The 27317-nt window shown below is 38.4% G+C and overlaps 1 protein-coding gene across 5 annotated transcripts; it reads left to right on the forward strand.

Moving 5' to 3' along the window:
* The first annotated feature begins 324 nt into the window (after positions 1–324).
* UPF3A (UPF3A regulator of nonsense mediated mRNA decay) lies at positions 325–27283 on the forward strand. Of its 5 annotated transcripts, none has more exons than XM_077173358.1 (10): positions 325–576; positions 2815–2921; positions 11083–11189; positions 13132–13230; positions 13317–13427; positions 16824–16879; positions 16972–17130; positions 18975–19135; positions 22221–22295; positions 25780–27283. In XM_077173358.1, exons 1-10 carry the CDS (start codon positions 343–345, stop codon positions 26063–26065), a joined length of 1395 nt encoding a protein of 464 aa, XP_077029473.1. In that variant the 5' UTR covers positions 325–342; the 3' UTR covers positions 26066–27283. The 5 variants fall into 5 exon arrangements, with proteins under 5 accessions (XP_077029473.1, XP_077029475.1, XP_054510766.2 ...); XM_054654791.2 differs by having other exon boundaries at positions 328–576; positions 22221–22515; XM_077173359.1 differs by having other exon boundaries at positions 328–576; positions 22221–22459; positions 25780–25992.
* Positions 27284–27317: the final 34 nt, after the last annotated feature.

Here is a 27317-nt window from a genome sequence, read left to right on the forward strand (position 1 = left end):
GGCCTTTTATTTCCTTTTTCCCACTGCTTTCTCCCCGGAATTTCGCTACCCCTTAGAACCTGCATCCAAAGACTGAATAACGCACCCCGGGGTGTCCGTGCCCTCCCCGCCCTCGAGCCGCTCTGAGGCCAGGGTGACAAGGCACCCGTGAGAGGAGGGAAATGGGCACGTCTCTGTGTGCTCCCCTCGCACCGGCAGCGTGGGGGCCCTGCGCAACTCCAGCAGGGACGGGGACGGAGCCGCCGCTGCTCCCCACGGCTGGCGGGGGGAGCCTCGCGAGATCCCGCCAGCCTTGCGGCCGTTCTCGCGAGGTTTCCGCCCGGCTGCGGGCGCGGCGGCTCCATGCGCTCGGAGCGGGAGGCAGGGCAAGGGCTGGGGCCGGGGCTGGGGCCGGGCCGGGGCGGCGGCCGCGACTCACGGCCCATGGACGCCCCGCTGCTCCAGGAGTCGCCGCGCCGCGACACGGACGCTCCGCCGAACCCGCCGCCGACGTCCCCGCCGTCCCCGCTGCCGCCGCCGCCGCTTCATCCGGCGCCGGGGAAACAGCGGGAGGAGAAGAAAACGGCGCTGAGCAAAGTGAGGGGGCGCGAGCGCGGCGCGGGGCGGGGGCGGCTCCGGTGGGGGGGAGGCTGCCGTGAGGGGACAGACCGAGCCCGATCTCAGCAGGTCCGTGTGTTTGTAACGGGAATTTCTTCATCTGCAGAATGAGAGTGTTCATTCCCTGGAGTATTGGGAGACCCCCAGCGTCAGCGCTGGAAATCATTTCACCTTTAATTGTGGAGTCAAGGCTGGCTATTGCTGTGGCAAAGCAGCTTCTGTCAAGGGCAAGAGCACATCTCTCTTCTATTTCATTATTCGAGCATTTTTCGTATAATACTTGCAGACTATAACAGGCTGTCCAGGGATGTAACAGAGCCTCTCTGGCTGGAGACGTTCAGAACCCACCTGGACACGTTCCTGTGACACCTGCTCGAGGTTACCCTGCCTTGGCAGGGGGGTTGGACCAGAGATCCCTTCTAACCCTGACAATTCTGTGACTCCTTGAGTACTGTGAGATTTGATTTATTCCTGGGGTTTTTTTAAATTGGAAAACTGAAGAACTGAAAATAACTCAGAGCTCAGCAGAGTTAAATTCAGATATTAAAGTACTCAGAAATTAAAACAGGTTGCCTGAAGTTTGATGGCCATTTTACTGCTTTGTGTGCTGGCATCATTCAGCCAGAGGTTTCTACACAGTTTCCTGGCCTTTATTATTGGGCAGTTTAGTTTGGTGTAGTGGATTGACTCTGGCTGGCTGACCTCCAGCCACACAGAGTGCAAGAGTCACCCTCTTGCACTCCTCCCTCAGCAAGATCCAGGAATAAGGTATGTTGGAAGAAACAAAGTGTCATCACAGGAAAAACTGACACAGCTGAGGGAAGACCTGATAGCAGCTTCTTACAGCTTTCTCACAAAGGAAAATGGAGGGGCAGGCACTGATACTTTCTCTGGTGGCCAGGGACAGGGTGTGAAGGAATGGCACAAAGCTGTGTCTGGGGAGGTTTAGATTGCATATAGAAAAGGGTTCTTCACCCAGAGGGCTGTTGGACACTGGAACATGCTCCCCAAGAAAATAGTCAGCACTAAGCCTGACACAGTTAAAGAAGCATTTGGCCAAGGCTCTCAGGCACACAGTGTGATTCTTGGGGCAGAGCCAGGAGTGGGACTTCAGTGGTCCTTGTCCCTTCTAACTCAGGATACAGGTTCTAATATGGAGAGAATTAATTTACTTAATGGCTAACTAAAAATTAGAGAGGACTGTTAAAAAAACAAAGATTGAAACTGAAACACCTTCCCACCTCCCCTCTTCCTTCCCAAGTTCAACCTCCTCTGCGTGGAAGTACTGCAGAAGGATGAGGAATGGGGGTTGCAGACAGGACATAACAGCTCCTCTCTGCTGCTCTGTCTTCCTTAACACTCCTCCCCGCCTCCGGCATGGGGGACCTGACATGGGACACAGTGGGATACAGTCCTTCATGAAGTGCTGCAGGAGGGTCCCTCCCACATGCTGCAGTTGTTCATGACCTGCTGCAGCATGAGTCTCCTTCATGGGCTGCAGGATAAACCTGATCCAGTGTGGGCTCCTCTGCACAGGCTGCAGGACCCTTCAGGGCATCTCCACTTGCTGTGGCATGGAGTCCCCCATGGGCTGCAGGTGGATGTCTTCTCCACTGTGGTCCTTCATGGCATGTGGAGGAACAGTGTGCCATGATCTCCTTCAAGGGACTCTGCTTTGGCATTTGGAGCACCTCCTCCCCTCCTTCTCCTGTTTGTCTGCAGGGCTGTGTCTTACACATGTTTTTCACCCCTTACTCCTCTGTCTCACCCCTTGCTTGCTACCTTTCCTGTCCATTCTCAAACACCTTTCCCAGAGTCACCCTGACTTGGCTTAAGGGGCTCAGATGTGCCCTGGGGTGGATCCATTGGAGCTGCTGCACTCTGCACTGGGCAGCCCCAGCATCCTCTCAGAGGCTGCCCTGAAAAACCCCTGCCAGGAGCAACTGGACAGAGACCTATTACACTGAAATACTGCTGTAACAAGACTTAAAAGCTAGTTTAAATAATTTCTTAGAGATACTGTAAAATTTTTATGTAATTAATATCTGGTTTTTAGGTTGATGATTAAATTGCAAGGGTTCTCAGGCTGTTCATCAGAATATGTCAATTATCCTACAGTTTCAAAACAATTGCAGGAACTGAGTCAGGGAATTTGTGCCATCTGTTTCCACAGTATTTAGATCAAATATAAATCTCCATTTCTTTTTATACATGCAGGTGGTTATTCGAAGGCTTCCTCCTTGTCTAACCAAGGAGCAACTGGAGGAACAGCTGCATCCTTTACCTGCCCATGATTATTTTGAGTTTTGCACTGCTGATCCCAGGTGAGGATGAGCTGTTTCTGTAGGTTTTCAGGTGCTGAAAACCTAATCAAGGTATGTGGGACATTCCAAATCACGTGTTTTTCCTCTTTTTATTATTTTTGTTGAGTTACTATTGTGGTCCGCCTCAGAAGGTGGGGATAACCCACGTTCTTGTTGCTAGATCCATTGGGGCAAGTTAGTGTGAAGTGACACTGAATGATCAATATTTGTAAATAAACAATGTAGGGTTTGTTATAGAACAACTTGGCTGCAAAGGAAAACAGGTATGGAGCTGTTTTGCTGGTTATTATCTATAGCAATACAACATGAAAGTATTGTAATATGAAAGTGCAACAACATCACCCAAGGACACAGACAAGGAGAGATAGAGAGAGAGAGAAAGAAAGAAAGAAGGAAAGAAAAGCACAAAAGAAAGAAAAACAAATTACAAGAGTGGGAGGATCTCACCACCCATAGGTCCTGCAATAAGACTTGGTTGCTGTGCAGTCTTGGATCCAGATCTGGCAGGAGGAGTTGGGGGGAAGTCCCAAATAAGTGGAGGGAGAAGATGGTGGAACACAGCATCTTTTGGGTCTATATTCACTCTGGTTCAGGTGGGAGTGGGGAGCTTTATGTAAGAATGTGGATCAGGGGACACCTTCTAAGACAGCACAGCTGCCCATGCTAGCAGCACAGTTGAGTCAGTTGTGTCTCTTTGTGTCCCCTCAGCAGAGATGAACCCGCTCAGGTCACTCTCAGAGTTCCCCGCATTTCTCAGGAAGAGGAGAGGGAGCCCCACATCCCAGTGATTTGTGCAAGGAAGCACAGCTTAGCATGACACGGAGCACAATCCTGTCCAGCTGGGGATCCAGCTCTTATCTCACTCACAGCCCATCATTCACCCTGTGCCTTATCAGATCAGAGGTTTAGCCATTACACGACTAAAAATTCACCTACTCCATCTCAACCAAGCATCTCCACAAATGAGAAATGTTTTGAGTCATTGTCTCTGAATAGTTCAGTTTACTCCTTAAAATATTTCTGAAAGCTGGCTGCATATGCAGAGACAATGACATTCCTATTCCTGATCTTTTCCTTTACACTGCAGATTTTAAAGTGAATTTTTTTTTGTATGAATAGGCCATAATGTAGTTTGAAACCCTGATGTTTCTTTTAACCTTCATTGATAAACTGTAACAGCCTGCTTAATTGGCTGTGAGCAAGATTCATTCTGGGGCAAACAATGACAGAATCTTTTTATGAGTCCGTTTGAGTTTAATTTCTTCATTTACCTGCATGGATTTTTATGTGCTTCATACAGATTTTTAAATAATCTAGTTTTATTCATTTTTGTCTCATGCAAAAGTAAAAAAGAAGAAATATTGGCTGATTTAAGTTAAATCAGAATTGCTGGTATAGTTACATAATTTACTCAGCATCACAGTGGTAAAATGCAATTCCCTTTTGAATAAATCAGTTTCCAGAAGAGAAACAAAACACCATGTATGCTCAAACTTCACGTGTTCTGAAAAACTGAAGATCCATCTTGTCGTATCTTAGTGTGTGATGAATCACCCCTCCACTGGCTCGAGATTCTTTCCACTGACTATAGAGGGATGCTGACTCTTTATTGCTGACCAAATTTTGAAGTTAGGGATTCTCTCAGAGTCAGTTACACAACCAAGAAGAAATAAATGTTTATTTAGAGAAATTATGACCCTTTCTGACCTAGGTAGTTGCACATGAGTGCAGCAGCAAAATAGTAGGTGCTTCAGCTTTTCTGTTAAAACTACAAAGGATGCGAAGTGAGGAAGGAGGAGAACTTACTCTGATTGGAAATCTTTGTACCTTACATTGCTCTTCTGAACTTTGTCATCTCTGTTTCCAAGTGGGCTTCTTTAAGGCTTCTGTCCCAGCTGTTCGTTTGATAAGAGGAAAATACCAAAGGCAAACCAAAAATTCTCTCAAGAAGAGCGTCGGTTCTCACTGTGTTTAGATGCACAAATGCCAATTAACAGTTAAAAAAATTCCAGTTTTAATTTTCCAGAAAAGTTTGCATAAGAATTTAGGGAGTCAGCCTCTTTAGAAAAGAGAAGGCACTGACAATAGTTGCATATATAAAGCTTCATTTTCTCTCCTATGTGATGAAATTTGGATTACCCAAAAATCTTGCTATTCACTCATTTAATTGCATATATGGCAGGTTACCAGTGAAAGATACTGTTTTTCTCACTGTCATTTGTAATGTTATTCTCTTCTGTCTTCACAAATCTAAACTCACTAAAAAAAATTCATTTAAATTTGAATTTTTTTTAGTGAAATGTTTTGTGTTCATTCCATTTTTCTTCATCTTGCTTTTCAAAAAATGTGTTTTCAGACAAAAGATGGGTCTTTTTGGAATGGATTTATCTTTACCAGGTTTGTATGGCTACAGCTTCTTTCAGCAAACTACACAGTTTATGTGGGCATTTCACTGCCATTCTGCAGTTTTGGCTTGACTGATTATTTGTTTTTTGACTGACTTAAGACCACCTTGTCTCTTTTGTCCCCTTTGTTCAAATGCTGACACATACCCACAAATATCTTTTTATGAGTCATCTCTTTACGTTACCCACTGAGGAATATACAATAAACTTCCAGAAAGTAAAAGTTTAATCAAGGTTACTCTCAGTCTTCTCTTACCCAGCAGAGAATACTTTTTAAGTGTAAGGCATTATATTGCCATAGTCTGTCATGTTATGGGCAGTTCACAAGATTTCAGCAAACTCTGTGCATGTGTCTTCATGTCATTCCAGCTAACAGGAAAAGCTACAGAACAAAGTTGGCATGTTTTCTGTCTTTCACTGAATAGCTTTTTTCTAGATCCTGTACCATGTGCATAATGGCAAGCAATCCAGAGAATTCAGTGATAACAAAAACATGTGAAGATGAAAAGAAATGTCATGTCACCCAATGAGAAGGATTTGAAGAAGCTCCTCAGTGAAGAGGATCTGTTGGAAAGGAGCATAGAGATGCTTTGATGCAGAAGCAGACAAGTTTCCTTAAGAGCTGTAACATCTCATTTAACCACATCCTGTGTTACTACATCACAGAAGTTTCTATAGGCTCATTCAGATTTTTGAGCTTTTCAGAAATTCATGCCATGAATGATGAATGTTGGAAATGGGTCAGGAGCAGTTAGACAAATACTTAGATATTTATCTATGAAAATCTATTAAACATAAGTTTCAAGTTTGGTATTACAAAGTCCCTAGGCTGCAGATACTTACAGTTATGAACTGAGTGAAATATTTGTACATTTTCCCCTTTTTAATAAATTTTCTCTTGGCATTCTCTATTAGTTGCTGTTGATAAGGGCACTAGAGAGGTCTAACTGTAGCTGGTTCTACATTTTTATTTCCGAGATAATTCATCCTAGAGGACAAAACAAAGATATGCATATCAACTCCAGTTTCTCTTTTTTTGTAATCTTTATATCTTTGTAAGTGTTATCTTTAAGTTTACAATGTCGTGTTATAGGTAAGCTATAAAACTTTTTCAAATTTCATGTGATTAATGTAATTTTCAGTTTTTCAGTTACATCTATTTCAGTAAAATCATTTCAGAAAGTGACTTGTGTTTCGTTCCTTTTTCAGATTCATCTGATTCACTGCATTACATTTATTTTCTCTTGCATATTGACATCAAAATGCAAACAAAACACTGTTTATAGATGATAATAAAGACTCTGCCTTCTTGATAGACTGTTGTATACTCAGACTTCAAATATTAACTATTTTTTCCAGATGCTCTCTCCTTTTTGTCTGCTAGTAAAGGTTTCTGAGCTTATTCTGAAGATTTGACTAATCACCAGTCAAGTGATTGATCTCTGGCCCTTCAGGGTTTGGGTAATCTCTCTGCACTGGCATTGAGTGCTGTGCGCCAGTAATTGTTGATAGTGTTGTGAGGTCATGAAAGGAAAGAAATCTGAACACAAGCCTTGCTTGCATGAAAACAGTTCAAATACTCAGTGTCATGCCATGTATCTCAGAGTGATAAAGCTTTTCCAAAGAGCACTCCTCTTTTTCCCTCCATAACATCTTCCCAACATTGTGCTCAGGATTATTGTAGCTAAACAGCATTACCACTGTAGGCTGTAGGTTTGCACCCAGGAGCTGCAGCACTGAAGGGGCAGTGTCTTTAGTGTTTCAAGGGAACCACCACTACTGTGTTCTGGGTAAAATAATTGACAGGCTTTGATTGGCACAACTCTGGTGTTTCTGCTTCCTCTGCCAGGCAAACTGCTCATTTAGAGCTGTAAAAAGGAAAGACTAAGCTTATTGGAAATTGTACCAGTTCCACCCATAATGAGAATGACCACAGAAGATGACAAGGATGAAGGCCAGGGGATTTTAGCTTGACATGACAATGTCAATGATGAGTTATCAATTATTGTATGAATGGGTGGAGGAGCTATTTGACTCTCCAAAATTTAGTTTTAGAGCTCTATATACATGTAAGTATATATTTTATAAATGCCCACCATCATTCATGAGTTGATAAGTATTTTACTAAGATGAGATTGCTGGCTTTATAGTTAATATGTTGCTGTTTAAACTGTAAATAACTATTTAAAATTATGTTCCTGTAAATCAATCTTTTTACACAATTGTGTTAAAAGGTACATTGTAGAAGTAAACATTTAGAATGTGTTTGTTATTAAAGTTGCTAGAAAAATAAGGACTTAAAAAGATGATAGACTAAGTGTTACAGAAATAAATGTACCCTGGAAGATTGAATACCCTTGAATGCAGAGCAGAAAAAGAAAAAAGAAACATTGTGTTGGAATGAATAAATGTGTGTACATTCAGACTCATCTGGGTTATTTCCATAGAGATTGCTCCAAGTGCCGACATGTGCAGTGCATCTGTCCAAAACATTATACGTATGGAAAGCAGCATTATAGACAGCAAACATATGGCAAAATGGAACCAGCTCTTGGATGATAAAACTGAATTTCAGATCCTGAATGAAATCTGTGGTGGTAGATACTTGAAAAAAGCAGGAGACACACAGAGTTCACTTCTGTAGGACTCAGCTGGAAGACAAAATCCTGAAGAGTAAAGGGAATTTTAGCCAGTAACTGCTAAATACTAAGTACAAAAGTCAAGCAAGAGTGTTTATTCTTAGGAGGGGATGTTAGCCTCAGAGTGCCTGTAGCCCTGTGAAGCCCTGTGCATTCTTTGCTGCATGACCATGCTGTTCAGTTCTGAGTGGATAGGTAAAGACAATCCAGGGTGGGGAGTAGCTGCTGGAAATCATGTGTGTGAAACCTAGAGTAAAAGTGATACATACGCAATCCAGTGCTAAGTATTTCAAATGTGCTAGGTTTAGTTAGCTTCCCACCTAGAATGTGAATTTTACTCACTTTTTTAGGCACACAGTGCACTTTGCTGGGTAAGAAGCCTAAGACAAGGCTTTGAAACACTCAATTGGGTGGCTTTTGTGCACTCAGCACTCTGATAGCTAACTCGTGCATATGAGAACCAGCTCTTTTGTGGAAGTGGTCCATCAGAGAAGCGTTGTCGCAGCTCTGTTTCTGCAACCTCCTACCCCAAACCTAGCTACAGTAATGGACAGACAGTGCTGTGTTATTGTGTTGCACATCAATATCCTGCTGTGCTCAACCATGCCTTTACATTGTTGTATGTTTCTGCTGATGCGTGTGAAGTTCTTGAAGATGTTAAAAATGTATAGCAACAACACTAAATCCCTTACTTGCAAGGTAAATTCTAAATCTGTTTTCCAGAGTCCTGTTTATACAGACTCAGTTAGTTCTTACTAATGAGTGCTTAATAATCATATCAGATGTTCCTCCATTTTGAAAGTTATTCACTCTTTTTAAGCTGAAAGAGCCAGAAAAATACTGTGTTGTGTACCAGGAAAAGATTATGTTGCCAAAGAAGGTGAAAGAGATTGCATTGATATACCAGCTGAAGGAAACAAGGAAGGAGCAAGCCTTTGTATTTTCAGTTCAGTTTCACAATGAGTCTAACCATAAGTTTCTAAGTTCCTACAGGAAAAAAAAATTCCAACTGTATGATGAATCTACTTGCTGTGCACTGAGGCAGAGAAATGCCACAGTAATGTAGGAGTGGACCCTTGTCCAAGTAATAGTCTTTAATCTATAGAAAGTTTTAGTATTTTACAAAAGCTGAAGATGGAAAGAACAGTGGAGTAGTTATTTAGACTAGGGACTAAAACTCAGTTCCTCAATCTCAGGTAATAACTGGAATGAAAATAATGTTCCCTCAAGATTTTTATCTGATGAATGCTTAGCACTTCAAGGGTACAATCATATCTGTCGAATGTCAGGCCTTGTTTAATTTAAACCTCAAAGCACATGAAAGATAAAAATAGTGCTGTTGATATGACAGAGAAGGAAATTTCCTTCTGCATGGAAGCCCCAGTTATCTGAGACTTTTACAGTTGTAGCCATTAGGCAGCACAGAGACATTGCTTCCAGTACAGCTATAGACTGCCACAATAAAATTCCCTCCTTATGCATTTTAAAATACATCTTTTAAGTCTGTGTAATTATGAAAAGTGTTACATTTTGTCTTCTTTGAAATTGATGAGAAGAAATCTGTCTTTTTATATCTGCTTTGCATCTTGGTGATAACTCTGCAGCCATGCTATAGCATCTCTCAGCCCTGGCATGCCCTAGCAGTTACCCACTTACCATTCACACAATGCTGTTCCTATCCTAGATGTCAAAATATACTGGCTATATATGGATAAAATGACTCTTCCTCTCTTCCTTGGAAATAGTTCATCTTCTTCAAGCTGTAGAAACACTTCATAGCTGGTATTTACAAAGTAGCTAAATGAAGAAAGCCCTCTAGGTTGTTTTGGTTTTTTAACATTTCTTCTGGCTACAGGATCAAACACAAAATTGGTGGGTGTACAAAACCATTGGTGATTGACAGCACTGCTCTTTATGGTCTCCTCCTAACACTGTAAGTGGAATCCATATGGATGCATATTTTAAAAAGAAAAATCTTACTTAGGAGCAATGTTGCTTTGAGCTGCCACATGCATGGATCCTGTGATCCAATCCATATTTTGCTCTTTCTCACTCATTGTGAAGTCTGATTTTGAAAGAGCTATGGGATTGAAATACAATTGCAGCTCTGTGTGTTTATTGTCTCCTGGTGCCAGTGGCGAGTTGGTCTGAAGACAGGCCATAGGTGACAATGGAATTATGAACTACTGGAATTATAGAATTGTAGGTATTTTAAAGACATCGGCTTGTGTTAAGATTTGTTCAGAAAATTTATGTAATATGTAGTCATCATTAAGTCAATTTAATACAAACTGACTTATATATAGCAGTTGCAGGAGTTTAAAGCATGTACATGCCATGACTCACAGTCACTTAGCTGATGAGTTCTAATTCATTACATTACCTCTGTTTCATCATGGTTGTGGTGTGCCAGCCCTGAGGTTTTTATCAGGCACATTAAACATTTACCCATGGAGTGGGATCTATGCCAATAAATTCTTGAAGAATCAGAATTATTTTAAGTACCTGTTTCTTTTGCTATGCTTTGGATTTTCACAGCAACTATTGGTCACAACTAGACGTTGCATGTACATTGATAATACATGGATATCTGATGGAGTTTATTTATTTGTGTATAATTCAGTGGATTATATTGCCCACTATTAGGCTTTTTATTCTCTCCTAAAGGTGGAAATCTATTTAAATACAGTGACAGCCTGGAAGCTGCCACTTCACTGCAGTCTTTTACTTAACCTTTCCTTTTCAGTGATACAAGACTTTTCTTAGTATGCCCAAGAAGTTCCCCAAAAGCACTGCTGTTATTCATGTCTCTTAAATTGGGAAATATTAAAGTTTTAATCCTGCACAGTTGGAAATGTATGCTCTGCAATTTAGGGGGACAAAATAAACTGGAAATATTTGTGTCAGTTCAGAATAAATTTCACAGTTGCATACAGAACTCTGATGTCCTGTTACTTTTTGTCATATATATATATCATTAGATGTGTAAATGCAAAGACTGCTTAAGGTAGCAGTTTCTCAGAGAAGATGAGAATTATGATGTGATTCCTCTGGTTTTATGTTTCCCTAGCCCTGAAAAGAATAATAAGTAACATAAAATAAAATTTCTTGTTGCAGCCTTTATCCTCATCTCTACTCAAGAGCATACATTAACTTTAGAAATCCTGAGGACATCCTTCTTTTTAGAGATCGCTTTGATGGCTATGTCTTCATTGATAATAAAGGTTGGACTGTTTGTAAGATATTAAATGTGTATGTATACATATACCAATTTAGAGCATCAATTTGCTTTCTTTTTCCTAGTTATGCCATTATTTCATCACTAGGCAGTTAATTACATAAAAAATATGTTAACATTTATCACTTAAAATATAATAAAGTGCAAAATATATTTGTCCATGCAGTTTTGCTTGTCTATGTGGTGTGCATGCTTTATATGCATTTTTATACTTTAGGCAATGCACTATCAAGACCATACTAAGAAATTACCTTATGCAAACTTCACAATTCATTACAATAGTAACTGAATACATTATGAGCACAGATTTTTACATCTTCATCGTTTCTGAGCTAAAGTTCTGCCACTTACTCCTGTTTGGAAAAAGCAAGAAGAAACCTTCAACATTTTGGTTGCCCACTTTTAAGACATGTAGAGGTTGAATTTTTAGGGCCTTTGTAGACATCTTGAGTTGAGTTCTGAGAACAAGAATGGCAAAATTGATTGCCAGTTTTAAAATGTTCAGTATGAAAATGTTTGCCCAACAGTAAAGAAAAAGTCTGTAATGTAGATGTAGATAAATCCAGGTCGTCTGCAGGAATATGAAACTGCCATCAATAAGAAGGGGTTTAGCAGAACTTTAGCAGTTCCTTGCCTCATTCAGGCATACCTTCTGTAAAAAGTTGCATAGGTTATGTAAAATAGACGTAGATTTGTGGCTCTCTTGTACAAACATTTTTCTATTCTGTATACTCAGTGTTGCAGAGGTCCTGTGAAAAGTAGTCCTGCCCACTCTTACTAGAAACTGATCTCTAAAGAAGGTGTCAAATCAATTAATTCCTCTTCAGCATTTCCTACCTGTGATGTTTTATTTCTTTCTAATGTCCCTCAGATTTAGATGGTTTTTGTAGAGATGAAGAACAAAACATTCCTAGCAGTGTGCATTTCCCAGATTTAAAATTCTAAGTGTTTTAAAATTTAAAACTAGAAAGAAGTTTTTTTAATAATTCTGCTAAGACTTTGCCTAAATTCAGCACATTCTTCAGTATGATGCTGGACTAAAGCCAGAATACTCTGCAAAACTAAGCTTGGACACAGTTGGCCAGTTTGATGATTGCTTGTACAATTAAAAAGCACAAGGTTTGTTCAGAAGTGCTCTCTGGTGAGGCTTGTGGCAGCATTGCATTTTGAGGCTAAAACTAAGACAAGGATTAGCAGGTTCAATAAGGTTAACAAATGTTCTAGCAGACTGAAGACAAGTTTTCCTTGTACTTGAGCAAAGTGTAATCTTGAACCTGCTGCAAGTGGAAATCAAGTGCAATTCAAACCCCACACACGGTTCTGACTCCAGTCCACAGAAGAAGCCAACCCAAAGCAAAGAATCCCTGCCAGTAAAAACACAGGCAGGAGTTGCACAGTCCATCGTAAAGAGAGAAGTTACACACAATTCTGTGTGCTGAGTTTTACAGTTGTGGTTCTGAAAGGAGATGCTTTGTTGTTTTATTGCATATTACCTGGCATTTATTTATTTTTTAGGCTTTTAGGCAACAAAGCCTTAGAAAAGCAACTCAACAGTTCCAGACTTATTTCCTAATAATAATCATTGACTTAATCATTGTCAGACTGAGATTTTGTGATAGATTTTTCTAACCAATTTCTGTGAATAATTAAGAGGGAGGTATAAATAATATTGCCAAAAATTTATTTTGCAACAGTATTCATCCTCATTTTCAGTCTTGTCAGCATATCCAAATAAAAGATCTTTTTTAAAAATTTTAAATACCTCTTCATGTAACTTTTCATTAGAAGTTTAGGAGTGAGTTATAGAAACATTTACATTTGTTTTCACATAAGACTTCCCAACATGTGTTCAAGAGTTTGGAAGATCTTGCTTGAAGGTAGGGAATGTTTCTCCCCCTCAAAAAAATTAAGGATTGATTTCTTTTAAGGTTTGGAATATCCTGCAGTGGTTGAATTTGCTCCATTTCAGAAGATTTCCAAAAAGAAGCTGAAGAAGAAAGATGCCAAAGCTGGGAGCATTGAAGATGGTAAGCATCTTTTCTTAACATCATAGTGGAAAATTTCTGTTATGTATTGCAAAGTATTAATATAAGTCAAAAATTTTTCTTCACAGATCCAGAATATAGGAAATTTTTAGAGAATTATTGTACTGATGAAGACAAGATCTGTGCCAATCCTGAGATTCTTTTGGGAGAGATTGAGGCCAAAACAAGGGAACTCATTGGTCTGTTTTCTTGATTTTTCTTATTATTGAGAATATTCAATATCTTACTTTTTATCTTTATGATACTACCTGCAAGAGCTGGCCTGTTCAGTCTAACAGATTTATAGTACCAGTTAAATATTTGTTTTCCAGGCAAGTAGTAGCGGTAAACCTTAAAGTCTCTATGCATGAAATCATTTGGCTTCACTTCAACTTTTGCATGCACACACACTGGCTTCAGAAATAGGCCTTTAGTAATTCTGAATACTTACAATGTATTAGTAGATGAAAGATTTATTTTTAAAATACAAATAGCTGAATACTTAACCATTGATCCCTCATATTAGCTGCTTTGATTAAGAAACATGAAATGATCTCTGTCTGTTCTCATGATCAAGATTCTGGAAAAGCTTTAAAAGTAAGGCAACATCTTGTTTTCTGTATGCATGCAGCATGGCTTCCACAGTGCTGGGGGGGAATTTTAAATAAGATGAGCACTGAAATCTTCAGTGCTAGTATGCAGTTTTCAGGATGACATGGAATTTTGGTGTATCTTCAAGTGATAACATGCAGAACAGTTAGTCTTTCCCTAGGTGTGACATTTGAGTAGGAAAAAAAAATTGACCTTTGCTGTTATTTCTTTACAGTGAAAAAGTGGCCACCTCTTTTGATTAGAATCATAAAATCATTTAGGTTGGAAACTTGCTGTTCAAGAACATCAAGCACAACCATTAACTCAACAGTGCCAAGTCCACCACTAAACCATGGTGGCACAAATGCCACAACTGCACATCTTTTAAATACCTCCAGGGACAGCAACTCCATTTCCCTGGGCAGCCTGTTCCAGTGCTTGACAGTCTTCTGTGAAGAAATTTTCTTAGTATCCAATATAAACCTGCTCAGTTACATCTTGAGGCCATTTCCCCTTTCCTGTCACTTGTTACTGCTGTTTGAGAGTTAACTGGAGAGATTTGGAACTCTAATAATTTAGAGGAAATGGAAATGGACATTTAGATAACTCTGTTATCAATAAAACTTGTTTGTTGCTGTTTTAAATTGGGAAGTCGCCCAATAATTTTTATTTACCCCAAATCTTCCATGGTTCTCTGGTTGACAGCAGAGTAAAGGCAGTAAAACTTTGGTAATAAGTATGCATTTTGCAAAAAGTTTATGGTTTCAAGAAGATTAAATCAACTTAAAAATACTCTATCAGGGAAGATGATTAATCTTGAGAGTTGCAGATTTCTGAGCAACAATATTAACTGAAGGCAGCTTTAAGGCTTTTAATGTTTCATTTCTGTTAAATCAGAGGAAATCAAACTAGTTGCTTTATTTTTCCTGCCATTCGAAGCTGTGGCCATTGCTATCAATACAAAACTAAAGATTTCTTCAGCAGTTAGCATGTTTATAGCAAGATTATGTAAGGGTTTAGCTGTGTGTCCAGTTTCAAAGGTGTTACTCCTACTGATGTCAATGAAGGAATGTGCCCAAGACTTTGGTGGCAGAATTGAGCCTCACAAGCTCAGAATTTCTCCCTGTAAAGTTACTGCAAACCAACATGTTTTATGCATCATGCCAGGTGCATTGGCTAATCAGTTTCTATGTGATAGAGAGATATGAAAGAGATTTTCTCTGTAGCAAGATGAAGATCAGCAATTTTTTTCTCATTTGTCTGTAGACAGCAAGATAAAATGTAAAGTTTTGCTGACACAGCTCTTCATTTAGTAATTTATTTTCTTTTAAAGATTCTTAAACATTTTAAGAAAATGCTCTTAGGTTTGTATTTGCAGTAAGGTCCATAAATAAGTTGGGTAAGATTCAAGTTGGATAAACATTTTTTTCCCCTTCCTCTTTTGGTAGTACTCATCACACTGCTTCTCTCCCTTGAACTTCAAGTTATAATTTCCCATTAAACCAGTCTTACTCATGACGAGGGTCAAGTTCTGAACTCTCAGTGCAGCTTATCCTTTCCCTAGACTTTTCAGTTACAATTTGTGATCTCTTTCAGCATGTAAAAGTGCCCAGAGGCAGCCACTGCTCAGGCAGGGGAACTTAGGGAGCAGGAGGGAGAGGCAAAACTCAGATCTGAGGGACCAGAAGGGGGCTCTGGGGGCCTAAAATTTGTCCAAAATGATGGGCAGGTGGAGAGGATGGGGAAGCATGGAAAATCTAGGAATAGAAGGAGGAAAATATCAAATTAACAAGTTTTATTTGTTGTTGATTCCTACCATTGACATTTGCTAAAAAGAAAGTGAATCCTACCAACCTTCCCATTCATAACTATGTAACAAAATTTTGTTATTAATGAATGGGTTGCCCCCAGCATAATCCAACTTTCAATGCAAAAACATTTAAATGTCTTTGGGATATGAATTGTCTAGATTTTGGCCATGTAATTTCAAATTTGTTGAAGACTTTTCTAATTAATTTTTTAATTTCTTTTCTTTCAAATTTTGTCATGCATTTCAATAGGGAATGTTTTTCTGTGGTTTGAGGGAGAATCCACTATGTAACTGCAGAGCAATTTCAAGTAGTAAACATTTTCTCTTCTGGGATATCTAAAACCGACAAAATTTGTTGTAACTACTCACAGCTGTAAGTACAGGCTGAATTGAAGTCTGAATTCAGTACTGACAGTCATGAATAAAGAATTTGATAAGTAACATGATAAATAATTTGATGATGTTCTCCAAGTTTTTATAGAATTTAGGGATGGTTCAGGCAGGTACCTTGGTTTCAGAGTGTGGAGACAGCTCTGTAATAAAAGAATGGCTGTGTGATCCAGTAGATGAGATGTTTTATTAGCAATTTTGGAAGCCAGAGTTTTATTGGATCTGCTAATACTTTCCTATGTAACTTGGGACAAACTGCTTATCTGTTATTCCTCCTGTTTTCCTGTGGAAAGGTGAATACTAAATGTCAGATAAATGAAAATGTTTTATGAGACTGATAATGTTTCCTTCCTGATGTACTTTGAAAACTGGGTTTGAAAAGGGCTATGTGAGTTACAGTAACGTGGGCTGTATATGAACAACAATATAGCTAGGTTTTGATGTACAAAAGTAAAAAGTAGGAATGGATTCTTCTGAACACATTTCTTTCTTTTTTTTGGTGAAATAACCATTCAATGAGCAGGAGAGAAAAGCCATTCTCTTCAACTGAAAGGATATGATATTTAATTAAATATCAAATAATTGTGCAACATATTTCTGTTGCTTCTAATGCTAACAGCAAAAAAGAAATGAAGTGTTTCTAAAGCAGAATGATGGGAATGCCTTCAAAAATACATGAAACAAATAGGTTTATCAATAACAGCTCCCTTTCAGATAAAGCTAGAAAAAGGGGGTTAATACTAAAGTAAATAAATGAGTACATTTTAGGAGTTGAACACTATATCACAAATTTTTTGTGTTTTAGCTAGAAGAACAACACCCCTTTTGGAATATATTAAAAATAGAAAATTAGAAAAGCAGGTACGTTCAGACTTTTGCCTGAAGTTCCACATTTCTGTTTCATATGGTTTTCTGTTGGACAATTTACAATTAATCATTATTGAACTCTTCAGAGAATACGAGAAGAGAAAAGAGAAGAACGGAGGCGGAGAGAATTGGAGAAGAAACGTTTGCGGGAGGAAGAGAAAAGGAAACGCAGAGAAGAAGAAAGACGTAAAAGAAAAGAAGTGGAGAAGCAAAAGAAGATTTCTGAAAAAGAAATAAGGATCAAGGTAACTGAGATCAATGAAAAGAATTATTCTTTTTTTGAAGTTATCCAGAAGTTCTTTGGTATCTCAGTGTTTATTTAGTGTACAACAGCACAGTGTGGAGTCACCAAACCAGTTTTGACTGGAAGGGGAAGTAATGTAGACCTTTGACAAAGTGTTGTTTGAAAGTGTGACTGATGGCCTTACCTACCATGGTGTACTGGTGCAGTTAGGGCAGGTAACTCGGACATCTTCATACAACTCTGCAGCATTCCTTGCCAGCATTACCTGACAGAACCAAATTGTTCTGTGCCAGCCTGTTGGAAGATTATTGTGGGTTTGATGCCCTTATGGGCCATTCACTTAAGAGTTGGACTTCATGATCTTTGTGGATCTCTTCTAACTCAGAATATTCTGTGATTCTGTGTTTCTGCGAAAGATAGCTTTAACACTTTCTGTCATGCAAATCTTCATTTGGCCATGTATGCAGAGACACATATTTATGTTTATGCTCAGAACTAATGTATTTTAATTGTATGCTAATTTCAGGTTGCAGTGCCTTTCAGCAATCTGAATGGATTTTAATGACATGACTTAGGAGGGTGTATCTTGTGCTAAGAAGTCAGGCCATATAAAACCATCTTATTTCTGCAAGATGACATAGATAAAATTGTTCATCTGAACCACATTTTTTGTTATTGGAAAGGATTTATAGGCTGCTTTAAAGAGGAAATTTGGTATAAGAATCTGTAGCATAAAGCAAGAGCTTGACTCAGATTTACTGGTGGTGAGAAGCCACAGAACTGTGTACATCTTTCCTCATTTGTTCTTGGAAAATAGTTTTCTTCACCTAAAAGTATAAAAATAGTAAATTCTGAAGCTGAATTGCATGTTTTTCATATCTGGGCATAAAAAAAATACTCTAGAAGTTCATAAGAAAAGGGACTTAATCCTTAAAATATATTACCTAAAAATGCTTGTCCAAAAAGCGCTAGTATTCATGACATATCTGTGGTGATATGACCCTGAAAGCTATTTCTGTCTCTGAAAGTAAAGGATAATATTACGTGAGAGAAACATTATAGAAGTTTCAAATATTGGAGAAGATTAATCTGTGCTCATTTCAGAAACAAAATGGTAGAATAGAAAGACTGAGGTGTACTGCCTAGAACTGATATGGTAGGGTAATAATTTGAGACAGTTGGTCCTTGTATAAAGTTTATGCCTGTAATACTATACTCTGATGAAACCTGTATGGGTTGCTATGAAAGAAACAGACTTCGTGAAAATCCTAATTTTCAAGGTGAAACTGCAATGACTTCTCTTCTGCTAATATCACAAGTTTTTCCCCATCTGTATTTGTGTCAGGATGTACTAAGCACCTACTTCTACATGCCTATCCCAATTCATGTGACAGACATTTTATATAATATTTCAAGGAGTGAAGTATTAATCCTGCTCTCTTTGTAGTATTGTAGAGGTTCTGCTTCTTATTTTATGGGCAATGACATTGAGCTCTGTTACATGATTTCTAAGAAACCATAGACCATAATAATGTCTTTATGTTTATAACTCAGGAGAGAAGAATAGGTAAGTGCTCTGAGAAGAATAGGTAAGTGCTTTCTCCAGTATTCTCCATGTATTTGAAAGTGTGCAGTTGAATACCTAATAATGACTGTCACTCCTTAGCAAATGTAAACCACCCTTTTAAAATAACTTTAAATTTCATGCTTTGTAAAATATATTCCTAGCATGTAAATAAGGTATTTCCAATCTTAGCAAGTTACTGATATATTTAGTACTTATTAAAATGCCTGTACAATAGAGGAGAATAATTTTGCACCACAATATAAACAAATATCTCTTAGCTTCTCAAGAAGCCTGAAAAAGGAGATGAACTGGCCAGTGAAAAGCACAAAGAAAAAGGTGAAGAAGCTGACATTGAGGAAAATAAATGGGATAAATCATCTGGATCTGGGAGTATAAAATCCAAATCTTTGGAGAGTTCACTAAAAGAAATTAAGGAAAAGTAAGTAATATTTACCTTTTAGTCTTTAATTTAGATCTTAAATGCTTTCATCACAAGGCTTAAATATAAGTGGTGCATTGACAAGATGTTCTGTCACCAAAGGACCAATTTCATTCTGTGTGTGAACAAATCTCTTCCTGTTGTTTTGGTAAAAGGTGTTTTGTAACAATTTACTGACCTGGTGGCAGTAGTAGTGGATGCAATTTGTTATTGGTGAAATGCTATGAAATCCCTGATTGGAAGGATTTCTGCATGAAATCTCAAGTCATTCAAGTCATTTTGGTATTTCACCTGTTCCCCATCAAGAGCTCAGGTAAGGCTCTCCTTCCATTACTCATGTTGAAGACTGAATTGTCCACAATGCCATACTTTTCCTTTCACGTGGGTTGGCTGCAATAAACATATAAATGTTTAGGTAAGTGGGACAACAGCAAAATCGTGAAGGTGTGAATGAAAGCCTTATGATACATACATGCAGTAGGCTGTCTCTATCTCCTGCTGCCTTTTGTGTTACATTTGCAATGGTAAGAACAAAAGGCATAGCTCTGTTCTATTACTGCTGTAGCCTGGAAATGACTCATATTACAAGTGTTTTCAGCAGTTGGTTCTCTTTCTTGTCCTTTGGCACATGAGTCCCATGGCAAGCAGGATCTACCCATAAGATATGCAGGATAAATAATAAAGAAAAATATGTATGTTCTGAATGTTCCTGAAAAATTCCATGCCCTAACACTCTGAAATTGAAAATATTCAGCAACTTCTTTATTGATGGTCTTCAAGAAAGGAAGCAGAACAGGCTCAGCAGAAACACTTGCAGGGGCAAATCAGTTGTCTGCTACTCATAGAATCTTTCAGGTTGGAATGACCCTTTAAGATCATTGAGTCCAGCTGTTAACCCAGCACTGCCAAACTGCCATTATAAACTGTGTCCTTAAGTGCCATGTCTACATGTCTTTTAAATACCTCCAAGGATGCTGACCCCACTACTTTCCTGGCTTTTTATGGATTAAACTTTTGGTGGTGCCATGTAACATTGTTTGCTATTGATCCTGTAAGTTTAACAAGACATTCATGTAGATTTTGCTCATGTAAAACAGAATCTGTTTGGCTGCACAGGTACAGTAAGCATTACCTTGTGTTTCCAAGTAATTTCATCTTGATTTTTAGTGGGTAGGTAGCAAGCTATGAGCTATTTCAGCTGGATTGAGATTTAAAGATGAAACTACTTTGTTGCTGACTCAGAAATTGGTAATAAGCTATAACTGCCAGCTCTACCTGCAGGAGACTGAATTGCCTGTTTGAAACCATGTCAAAGGCTTGGTAGCAAAAGCTTCCTACCACAAATCAAAATCTCAGTTGGTGCATAAGTTACATGGTCAAATGCGAATTTGAAACTGCATCAAACAGAAGTGTGCTTCCACTCCCTTCTATTAATTTCTGCTTTCTCTGACTGTGTAACTTTGTCTTCTACCTATACCCTGAAATTGCTTACCCTGCCATTTCCACTCTTGCCTGCCTGTTCACTGTGACTCAATTTTAGGAATCTACTTTGACCACTCGTGGAACAGGAGTTTGTATCCCTGTCCCCTGCCTGCCTTCAGACACAGCACTTCCTCCCCAACAGTAACAGACAAGGGAACAGACAAGTATCAGACAATACTGCAGCCACAAATTGAGAGAGTCTTTCTGGCTTTTTGGAAGGTCTTGCCCTGAGCCCTGCTAGGACTTGGAGTTAGGTTCTGGAATAGCATATTAAACATGAAGCAAAGCAATTTCCAGCCACATACCCCTTAGCTAACATGTATTTTATGTAAATGTATCCATGCTACAGGTACGGGGTCAGTGTAACTGTGGTTGGTTCAGGTGTCTGTGACAGCTGGGATGTTGCTTCCACTTGGTGAATGTGTTATGCTGATACAAGCTCAGTCTTGTGAAATGCTGAATAACTTAACCTCTCATTCAGGTTCTGCTCTGACTTTCAGCTCTTCCTGAGATGGGGACCCTCTTTTGGCAGCCCCACTAATGCCCAAGTTGGCATTGACAGATGCTACCAATTTTCACATTTCTGTTATATGAAATAGAAAAGTTTATATATAGATACACTTTTATTTGTATTAAATAATTGCAAATAAGAAGCATATCACTATTTGATCACCACACCATTGAAAAATCTCATTCCTCTCTGATTCTATCTGCAGTTTCCCAAAATATGAGGAGACTATTAAAAGTAACTTGCTGTTTCAATTTTAAGTATTTATACATATGTAATGAAAAGAAACTGCCTGTATTTGTTCCTTTTGAAGTTCAATCTATTTTGTAATATTTCTTCATTATTTGCAGTCTGGCCATATGAGAGAAACACCCATTTGCTGAACTGGAGCAATGAAGTGAATAAGAGCTGAGAATTTTATCAGACAGGCAGCAAAATATTGCCAATACTCTTTATATTATAAACAATTTACAGCATAGCAGAAATTAAATATAATGTTGTGGTAAGGTAATGGTCTTTGCTGAAATAAAATTGCAAAGGCAGGCTAGATTGTTTGGAGACACAATAAACAAAAGCCTGGAACATAAGTATTTATTTTCACAAATGTCTTCTGCAAGTTATGATGTCAGTAAATAATTTTTGTTATGCAGAGACATAAAATTTACAAATTGATACATGATACCTGCACAATTCCTTCAGATCCTGAATGTTCCTGTTCAAGGGAATACATCCATGCATGACTCACCTCAACACCAGGCTACAAGAGCTAATAGTGCAGCATGTGTTTATATGAAGGGTATTGGGGAACTATTGATAGGATTTCAAAGAGGGATAGAAGGTGAAGAATAGGCCTTCCACAACAGTTGCACAAAAGCTTGGTAAAGCTGTGTCTGCAATTCTCAACTAAATGCATGGGTGGACATACATGGGAGAGACATTCAGCATTTAACCCTTTGTAATGAGAAGAAAACAACCTTGAGATATCATTTATCTACACACTCCTGAAGTCAAAGGAAGGCTTTGACTTTTGTCTTTCTGTAGCTTCTTTTTACTGTTAACTGCTTGGATTTTCTTTCTCTTCATACATACTCATAGGTCACAAAATGATAGTGACAAAGAGCAAAGAGATTTGGAGAGAAGATTTCGAGAAAAAGAACCTGAAAGACAAAGGTATCGATTGGATGATGGCAGAAAGCATAGAACTCACTATGAGTTTGACAAGTTTATGAGAAGGAATGAAGAAGAGCTGAAATGGGGGAAAGGATACAACCAAGACAGAGGAAAGAAAGGGAACTACAACTACAGCTTCACTGTGGAGGCAGTAGACAAACTGGGTAAAGAGGACAAGTGTGATGACATGGCATCCAAAAAGGAGCGCATAAGAAATAAGGTTCTTTTATTCATTTAGGATAATCTTTCATTAGTTAATATGGTTCAAGATCACAGGTTTTAAATTCTGCAAATACAGCATAAAGATGCTTTTTCAAAAGAATTCTTTATCTCATTTTCAGTAAAACCCAGATTCCTTTCTGGGTTGTTGTCAAAGGACAACAGCAGTTAAAATAAGTTAAGGCTACAGGCTCATTCATATTCACAATATATAGACTTTCTGTCTTCACTTCAACCCTGTCATTTGAAGAATACTATTCTTGGAAGCCTTACATTTTACAAGTATATTAAAAATCATTACACTTCTGATCTGTAATGAAATTTAAAAACTGTGCCATGTTAGTCTTTTAAAAACATACTTCCATTACTCTCATAAAATAATTATATTATGGATTTGCCAGGCATTGCTTGGCAGAGCAACAATAAAGACTTAAATAAATAGCTATTTCAGAGAGTGTGAATGTATGGATTCTTCAGTATTACATACCTGCCAGTATGAAAAGGCTGTCATTGCATTTGGATAAATTTATCCCCATAGCTGTTGTCAGGGGAAGAGCAGATGCAAAACCAGTGTGAGCAGAGCCTGTGTCATAGTGTGTAGAGCTGTCCCCTGTTGTCTCCCAGAGATCTGGGTATTGTTTTTCTCAGGCTGGCTGATTTCATGGATGTGCAAGAGTCTTTTCAGGATGTGGCTCTCCTTGTCAGCCCCTTTCTCTCTCTCTCTCTCGATCCTAGATTTTCCACAAAAGATGACCAAAACACTGTTAGCATAGAAATTTATTCTGCATGTGAAACTCTTCTTTCAAAGCAAGTGACTGATCTGTACTGTGGGCTAAGGCTGACAAGAGTAAACTGGTCACATGCAGAGTGAGTCTGCATGGAGTGTGCAGGGTACAAGTTCAGGTGGACTCACTGTGCATATCAAGGAAGTCATCTTGTGCCAACACAGAAAGCCTAGCATGCCCTAAGGTTTTTTTATGCAGAGATCTGCTGGGCAGAATTGCTAAGATTTATCTGCATTTATACTTTAGCCATTTCCTCATCAGTAGCTCAACATTTTTCTGTAGAATAGTCAGAAAAATGGCTAGTTCACGTTGTCATTATAGTGCAAGAGTTCTATTGTCATTACATTGCAAGGGTTCCATATTGCTAGTTTTGTACCTCCTTGATGTTTCTTGTAGGTGGCTCCTCTAGGCACTGACTCTTCCTTGCCCTCACAGTAGCCAACTGACTCCAGTTCTCCCTCAGCGAGGGAATCTCCTCTTTTATAACACTCTTCTGATTGGCTACAGCTGCAACCTGTTAACATCAGGCCTGCTCCTAATCCTTAATAATTGGCTCAGCTGCAACTCTTTAGGGAGTAAGATTACTTTCTATTCTACCTTTATTTACTTATGTTCTATCCCCCTCCAAGTTCAGAAACAGGAAGATGGGAAAAATTTTTTTTTCTCATTCTTGCCATGTTCTTCTTGAAATCTGTCAAAATAATCTCCAGCCTTGGAACTGGATGGTGGGTGCTGGGGACATTTTGGCAAGTGTTAAGAAGCTGCCTGCTTTTTCTTTCTTTGCATCACTTTCTGGTACCTTGTTGAGTCCCTGGATTAGTCCACACTTAGGACTAAAATACTGGATTTTTTCCCTAAAAAATTTAGCACCATCAGTAAGGTATGTTGCAGTGTGGTGATTTTTTTCCTTAGAGTATTTATCACATAGGTGATTAGGGGCTCAGTTTTACAACTTAGGTATAGCATTGACAATGCCAACACAAATTTTTAGTCAGAGATAGAACCTCTTTTTGAAGTTCATAGGAATTAATTAGAAAATGATAAATTTCCAGTGTAAGTAATGTGATAGCTTTTATACAAACCACAGGCTATAGAGGCTGTGGTAGGAAAAGTTCATTTGGATCCTTTATCTTAAACTTTCTAAAGGACACTGCTTGAGGATCTACTTTTATGCAGCTGTTTGGGATATAGAAAGGTGTGTTACGCATTTCATACCACACTGCAAAGCACTAACTTGTCATAAGGCTCCATAGTGAATCTTGACATCTGGTCTAAAGAGAAGGAGAAAAAAAATGGGTGAAAAAAAGCCAAGTGGGTCAAAAAAGATGAAAGAAAAAAAAAAAAAGAAAAGGGGAAATCCATATTGGGAATAAGAAAAAAGGATGAAATAACAAAAATCAATAATTACTTAAAAGTTACTTATTATATTACTTACTTCATTATGAAGGCAATTGAAAATTGGTATAGTTTGATGTAGGACAGTTTCAGTGTTCTGCCACTGTCTTTAAGTAGGCTGCTGGCTGTTTACTGAACTTAACACAAGACTGATCAAAAAGCTTGGGTATTGGTGAGCTTTTGGTTGCTTCATAACATTATGTGAAAGTAAAACACCCTTACCAGGAGAAGACTTCTTAGGCAGAGTTTCTAACTGGTGTGTTTTAGTAATGAAATTTCAAAAATAAAGAGTGCTCTGAATAGCATCACCCTTTTCAGGTTTGAGGTTTCTTTTCCATGTAAACTGGCTCCTTCTTCCATTTTCTCAGGATCAGAGCATGTGTATGATTGGGTCACTCACAGAGCCTGCACATGCTCAAATTGTACTTACTTTGTTTATTATCAGTACATAAATTCCCCTGCTCTCATACTCAGGATGGAAAGCAAGATGAAGTGGAGCAAAAACTGTGCCATTTCATTCTGATGTGTATAATTCAAATGTGCATTGCATATTTAAAGTCTGGTAAGGATTGGGTAATGATTGATGATCAGTTGAGGATAATTTTCTAGCTGCTACCTGCTGAACTGTTCTCTGGTCTGTCTTGGATTTTTATGCTTAGATGTAATGTGTGACATTTCATCTGCAGAGTTGCAAGTGCACAGGCTATTGTTCTTCTCGGCTGATGTTAGTGAAGGTAGCAACATTTCTTTTGTTTTCCCTGTAAATAACATGTTTGATAATTGTCTGCAGTATTTCTCCTTGTTTATGCCAAATGTATCATAGGATCTTTAATTTTTGCAGCATTTTTCATTTTTTCAAAATGTTTGGCTCCCAAGAATAGTGTTATAAACAACACATATTGAATACTAGATGCTGAATACCCAGACCATTTTCATTACATGCCATTTTTTTCCTAGTTCTTATCAAATGTAAAGTAACTTAACACAAAATCTACTTTCTTCATAAAGATTCAAAACTTTAAAATTCCACATATGTGTCTCACATGAGTTTCTCAGAGCATTAACCATTATCTCCTTCCTTCTAGGATCGTCCAGCCATGCAGTTGTACCAGCCAGGAGCTCGCATCCGAACACATATGGGACCTACAAGTAAAACCTATGACTGCAGTGGGAAACCCTTTGAAGATGCTCTTGATAAAAAGTATGAGGCAGATAATTCAGCTGGAGCTAGTTCTGAAAAGACTGAAGAAACAGAATAAAACAGTCTGGGGGAAAAGTCTTGTGAAAAGGAATGAATTTAAGATTCAGCATCATCACAAAAATCCATTGGGCTGTTTCAGAATTCCACAGGCAATTGCATCAACAAAATAATAGCTCTGCCTCTTACTTTCTGAAGAGTGACTGGAGATATGTAAAATATCTTACAGCAAAGGAATATTCTTGCTTTTTTACAAAAAGCAGCTCAAGCACTCTTTGCCTAATTTAAAAGCAGTTAAAATATTTTATTAGATTTACCTTGAAACAGAAGACCCTCTAGCAATTTTAAGGAAATATTTATATAAGACTTTAGAGAAGCTATGTCAGCTTCTTGAGTCTAAAGAAATGAAATGTAAATTTGCATCAGTTTGAAATCTGAGGCACTTTACATGTATTTGGTGCATGACATGAGGGTCCACAGGACCCCTTCCTGCAAGTGGCAGGGGCGGGGGCTGCTGCAGGGTGTTGCAGATGGACTCAGTGGGAACAGCCCTGGGATGAAGCTCTGGAGCCAGTGGTGTTTGCAGGATGAGGCCCACAGTTTGCACAGTTGTGAGGAATGTCCAGTGGTATCTGTACCTCATGGTGTTTACATTGGTTTTCAATTAACTGTAGTGTCAGATAAGTGTTAGTAAAGCTACAAGTATGTTGTTGGAGAGTTTGTCTTTTTCTGAGCCACTTTTGCCTTTTATATTTTAATAGATTCCTTGTGCTTAAAACAGAAGACAGCTAATGCAAACATCAGCACATTAACAATAAATCAAATCTGGTTTTAATTAATTAGCTGTTTTTTATCATTCTGACACTGACTTTTGGACAAAAAAAAGTGGTTGTACAGTGATGACTTTTTATATGCTAATGTTTCGTATAAGTTGCAGTAACACGATTTGGAAAATGTAAAATACATGAGCATTCTGCAGTTTTGTTTGTTAAAAAATGAAACACACATGAATGTCAATTGCAAACTGCCATTTTGTAAGATCCAGGCCAAATTCTGCCTGGATTCTAATGCAGGCACATTCTAAGGCAGGCACATATACATGTGTATGTGTGGGGGTGTGTGTGTCTTATGTTGGTTTCAATGATAGATGTGTGTTTATGAAAGGGCAGGATATGTTCATTTATCTTTCATGGATGAAAATTTCTCAGCTGTCTAAAAATGAGACCTGCTTTGTCATTGAAGTTAAATAGTAAGATATTATTTTTACATCCTCTCTGAACATTTTATTATTGAGCATAACATCTAATTGTCCTAGACTGAAAATTATTTATTGTATTTTACCAGATATTAAGCATTAAATAGAATAAAAGCAAAAAAGATTTTGACTATGATTTTGAGATGTGATATTGTGCTATTTTTTCATCT

This window comes from Agelaius phoeniceus, chromosome 2, assembly GCF_051311805.1.
Source record: "Agelaius phoeniceus isolate bAgePho1 chromosome 2, bAgePho1.hap1, whole genome shotgun sequence".
In the NCBI taxonomy this organism is placed as follows: Eukaryota; Metazoa; Chordata; class Aves; order Passeriformes; family Icteridae; genus Agelaius; species Agelaius phoeniceus.